We start from the raw sequence: 5,787 nt of genomic DNA, 5'->3' as shown, positions 1-5,787 counted from the left end.
AACAAACTGACCTACAAATGAAAGTACATCAATCAATAAGAAAACAGCACTTAAGCCTTAACAGCCTCTTATACTTGTGTTTTCCTATTCAGCTGCCTACTTGTAGCCAGGCATGTGGCCACACAGCTGAACTATTTTAAAAGAACACCACACTCATTTGCTCAGCACAATAATACTTAACATTTATACAGTACCTTTCATTTTCAAGGTACTTTACAAACATCAGTTAATTACTTGTCACACAATTTGCAAGTTAATTTTCATTAGTCCAATTACAAGTGGACTAGATTAAATTAAAACAGTGAAGGCAGGCCACAGAGGGAGGATCAGAGCCAAGGTGAGAATGCTGGGGGCTCTGTACTGCCTATGCTCATAATTTATTTGTAGGTGAGAACTAGCCCTCACCAGGAAAGCACTAAGTCACTAGAAATGGAAAAAATTGCAATTTCTGAACATCTTACTGAAGCTTGCCACCAAGAGCCCAAATGTCATATAAGGAAAGAGGCTTATTTACACCTCCCCTCAAACATTCTATATACCAAAAGAGAAAAGCAAGCCAACACTCAGTGACTCCATTTTCAAAAAAAGTTTTCATTATGTTAGTTCATTGCTGTAACAAATACTTGAGATAAGTCAGCATGTGTGTGTGTGTGTGTGTGTGTGTGTGTGTTTTTACTGGAGATAGCTTCCTGGGCTCTATCCCCAGGCCTTATTTATTTATTTAGGTACTGGGTATTGAATCCTGAGATGATTTACCACTGAGCCACATTTCCAGCCAGTTTTTACTTTGAGACAGGGTTTCAATAAGTTGCTTAGGGCCTCACTAAGTTGCTGAGGCTGGTTTTGAATTTGTGATCCTCCTGCCTCAGGCTACTGAGCTATTGGGATTTCAGATGTGTGCCACCACACCTGAACCCCATCTTTTTAAAATTTTGAGATGGGGTCTAACTCAGTTGTGGAGGCTGGCCTCGATTTGTGATCTTCCTATTTTGGCCTCCCAAGTTGCTGGGATTTCAAGTATATGCCACCACACCCAGCTTATTAATCAACTTTTAAGTAAGAAAGGTTTATTTTAGCTCATAATTTCAGAGGTTTCATTCCGTGGTTAATTGAGTCTGTGGCAAGGTAGTACATCATAGTGGGGCAAAGATGCTCATCTCATGGAGCCAAGAAGCAAAAAAGACAGGGAAAGAAGAGGCCAGGGTCCCAATATCCCCTCCAAGGGTCTATTATACCCAATGACCTAACTTCCTTCCACTAGGCCTACCTCCTTAAGGTTCAACCATCTCCCAATAGCATATATGCGGGCAACTATGCCTTTAGCATATAGGTCTTTGGGAGATAGTCCAGATCCAAACTATAGTACATTACTGTAATTCACATGAATTTTGGCCTTTTTATTATACTTTTAAAGGATAAAGTATTTTCTAGAATGTGTTTTGAAGGCATAATCATACCCTAATTGCATACCTACTCTCTCTATAGAGAATAGTTAAATATATCCTTTATAAATGAGAAAAATACATCTTAGACATCAAGAATTTTATACGATGGGAAGCAATTTTATTGTTTTCTTGTGATTTCTCTTTTATCCCCAATGTTCCAAATGTCCTCAAAGTACGTGTAGAACCTTTTTGGTAGAAATAAAAATAAAGAATATTATTTTAAAAACTAACCAATCTGCCATTTCAGTACTTCTGATTTACAGACTAGGAGAGGGAGGAGTTTGGTATAAAAGGTTGATGAATTTGATAGTAATTTTAAAATGTCAATTTGTATAAACCTGAAATTATATCATAATTTTTTAATATGGAAGAAAAAGATGCCTCATCTTAGTAATTATTCAGTCATAATAAAATGTGATCAGCAAAGGAAGCATTATATGGAAATTCCTTAGATTAAAATAGGTTTTCTACTTCCTTTGTATTTCTCCAGAGTGTCTTGTGTACAAATGTACACACACAGCATACAGCTCATTTCTTCTAAGACATAGAACTAGACCATTTTATTTTGTTTTCAGTATTAAAAACTTGCGTCAAATTTTGGCATGTACATGAGTAAATGTATGCTATAAAAGTGCTCTTTAAAAATTAATGTTAAGCCATTTCCATTTTAACATTTATTACAAATCACATTTTATAAACACTAGATAAATTACATATAACAGCTACACATAAATATGCAGAAGCAAAACAAAACAGCAGTATTTTAACACAAGAGAAATAAACTAATATGTGTAAACATGTACAACTTAATAAAATTACTAAGTCTTCATTGCTATTTTTTATGAATTCAGAAGGTATTCAGAAACAAATTTAGTACATTGATTACTATCAAAGTTTAGAATTATAAAAACAACTATCATAGCACTACTTATTTGTAAAAATCTTTTCAAACAGTCAGAATCCAAATGACTGTCTTTAAAGACAAATTAAACTTGGCTGAAAGCTCTTATCCAACTGAAGAATAGAAAATTAACTTTGGTTAACAGATACTAAGTTTAGTGGAAAATCTTAAGTCAACATCTCCCTTATGTGTTAGTTATATTCCTGAGTTTTTGCTAAAATATGATAGATAAAAGAACTCAGTTCATAGCTTTGCATAAAATTGTATTTTAGGTTTGAAAAAAGTATCATGATTATTTTAAATATGAATAGTGCTTAATAATATAATTATGAAAGGAAGGAATATAGTTAATTTAGCTTAAGAGAAAAGTTAATGTCCTCTTGACCACTATTTGCAAAGATCATTGGTAAATTATGATCCAAATTATATTAAACATTTTTGTTTATGCCTTATGAAATTATATTGATTTTGTAGAATAGAAATTAAATGATTCTATAGAAAGAAATTAAATGATGCAGTGCTAATAGCACGAGGCCAGGCACAGTGTAGATTCTCAATGTTACATACTAATTTAAAGTGAAAATTTTTTTAATGTATTATTTCTGCATGTTAACAAATTCCATATAGTAATTATAAGTTAACCTGAATATATCCAAAAACATTTGAAACATGAAAATACATTTTCAGTTAACAGTCATAAAAGTAATTCTTACAAGTGGCCATTTTTGGTCTTAGTTTTATCAAAATAGAATTAAATTTCAGATTCTTTTTAAAAACAGTGCCACAAAAGCCATTTTCCTATTAGCTGCTATATGAGTTGTGGATGGCAGGTTCAGTATCTTCTCACAAGATCAACCCATCAACACCTTCTGAATTAATTAATTTAGATCAAATCATACTCCTTAAGTTTCTCCTAAAGACTGAACCTGTGCATCTGAGGATTAGCTCCAAGAATGTGAGTAAAAATGTGAATTTCTGAACAAGTATATCTCCCTTGCATCCTGGAAAATTACTATGGTCAGATGGATTTGAGAAATAATGCTTTGACACAACCAAAATGATTTTACCATATTGACCATTACTTGGCATGAATGGCAAATCTAATGAAAATCAAATGTATGAAGCTTTTCAATAACCTGCATAGCTTATCATCATATCTAAGTATTTCTTACCTAAAAGCCACAAGGTTATGTTCTAATTATCTTGATAGCCCAACAAGAGCTGATCAAACAGCAATTACCTTTGTAAAAACTGCTGGTGATTGGGCCTCTATAGTCTTAGTGTTGCATATACTATTTCTTACTAAGAAGTATGAGTCACCTAGCAGTTGTATTAAAAAACTAAACAAAGTGGAATTTATTCAAATAGTCATACTACTTATAAAGTAGTTTTTAAATAGCTATACCAACATTAGTTAGTAGTTATTTGCAAAGCTGGTTATCACATGCCTATTTCTTCTTTTTCCTTTTGAGATGGAGATCTCACTATGATGCCCAGGCTGGACTTGAACTCCTGAGCTCAAGTGATCCTCCTGCTTCCACTTCCGACGTAGCTGGGACTACATGCACACACCATCATACCCAGCTTTCAAATGCCTATTTCTTTAAAAAACTCAGTTTACAAATTATATTACAGTATTATATCAGTTCCATGTACAAAATGTCACTAGTCATATAATACAACTAGGAGGCAAATATTTAACTGGATATGTATACATGAAAAAAATGTGCATATGTTCATTCTAATTTATCAACTAGTAACAAATATCTCTAAATTAACAAAAAAGATAAAATAAGCCATGAAATGTATCCCTAACAAATAACATGGAGCACTGAGGAAAGTTGGAAAGTTTAAATTATTAGAGATTTGAAAGAACATTTAATTAGGATTAAAATCACAAATTGATAGCCACTTACAGTTTTTAATGAGAGTATTATTTGCAGAGCAACAAAATCATAAACTCATTGAAGTAGGTTAAATAGTTTTTAAGCTGATTAAAACTACTTAATTTAAATGAACTATTTCTGAACCTCAAGTAAATGATGCTATATTCAACATGTTATTAAAAATAACCTTTAGCAATTTCAGCATTAGTAAAAATTACTGCTAATACAGAAAAGCTTATTATCAAACTCTATGCACAGAAGTTGGAAAAGGCTTAATACCAAGTCCTTGGTTCCACATTGCATTTCATATTCCCATCTGTATATCAGCAAAGTTGTAGAAGCTGTCTACATCTCCAGATGCTTTTTCCTTGTTTTCTGATACAAACATCTATTTTAAATATAGAAGAAACAAAAATAAATATTGTGACTCTTAAAAGCCACATCACCAACAGAACAAAGGCACAAACTTATTATTTAAAAGGAATTAAAATATATCATTTATAATATTTAATCTGTAGATTTTCTGTAGAATTCATTCAATATCATTTCAATAGCTGCAATGTAAATTAAGCTCTTGTAAAAGCACTTATGATATAATTAAGGTCTTCATTTTCATAATACTTCAGTTTTATTTTATTATACCTGGAATCTTACTGTTTAATGCAAAATATTATGAAAGCTACTGAATAAGAAAGCTTATTTAAAGTAAAAGTACTCTTTGTTTCTTGTATTTTGTAATAAGAAATCTCAATAGTCTGAGAAGAAAAATTAAAGATTATGTTTTCAAAGCTGCTAAAGATGTTATTACTAATTTTGTCTTCCTTATTTTTCATGGTACTGGGGATTGAACCCAGGGTCTCCTGCATACCAAGGAAACACTCTACCACTGAGATACACCACAATTTTTGGAGACAGGGTCTTACTACATTGCCCAGGCTGGCTTCAGACTCCAGGGCTCAAGCAATCCTGCCTTGGCCTTCCAAGTAGCTGGGATTACAGACATGTGCCACTGCACCCATTATTCATTACTAATTTTAAATGAACTATTTTCTGAACATCAATAAAGCAGTACTCAATAGAACCATTCCTACAATATTTACAAATATTGGCCAGGAAGGAATTAGAGAAGTCCTGGGTTCTATTCTAGCTTTATCATAAGCTAGCTGTATGGTGTTGGAATTTAATACGCTTCTCTCAGCTGTTTCCATACATGTAAAATGAGAAAGCTGGATGATATGCTCTCCAAATCTTTCAGCTCTAAAGTGACTCAGTCATATAACCATTTTATCTCTCGGTTTCCTTTTATATTCAATCTGGTATTTCCCCTCTCCCTTAGTACTATTGTGATAATAAAATGAGACAGAAGAAAAAAGTGCTTTAGATTTTGCAAATTCAAGATATAGGACAAAATAAAAAACTTCCTCCCAGATATTTATCAAAAAACAGCTTGGGAGGCTAAGGCAGCAGGATTGTGAGTTCAAAGCCAGCCTCAGCAAAAATATGGCTGGGGAAGTGGCTAAGTGGTCGAGTGCTCCTGAGTTCAATCGCTGGTACC

At 32.9% G+C, this 5,787-nt stretch overlaps 1 protein-coding gene across 2 annotated transcripts in view; it reads right to left on the bottom strand.

Annotated features, from left to right (window-relative positions):
- Positions 1-1,541: 1,541 nt before the first annotated feature.
- The window catches only part of Rp2 (RP2 activator of ARL3 GTPase), a 49,116-nt gene continuing 44,870 nt past the window's right edge, over positions 1,542-5,787 (bottom strand). Inside the window, exons 5-6 of one of the 2 annotated variants that reach the window (XM_015488152.2) lie at positions 4,512-4,620; positions 1,542-1,630 (exon numbers count right to left, since the gene is read on the bottom strand). In XM_015488152.2, the coding sequence (XP_015343638.1) occupies positions 4,537-4,620 (84 nt within the window). In that variant the 3' untranslated portion in view covers positions 1,542-1,630; positions 4,512-4,536. Of the gene's footprint in view, positions 4,621-5,787 lie in introns of both variants that reach the window. The other variant, XM_015488151.2, reaches the window with a different exon arrangement.

The sequence above is a fragment of the Marmota marmota genome, unplaced genomic scaffold (genome assembly GCF_001458135.2).
Source record: "Marmota marmota marmota unplaced genomic scaffold, marMar, whole genome shotgun sequence".
NCBI classification, from domain to species: Eukaryota; Metazoa; Chordata; class Mammalia; order Rodentia; family Sciuridae; genus Marmota; species Marmota marmota.
This window is presented reverse-complemented; position numbering and strand designations above follow the sequence as displayed.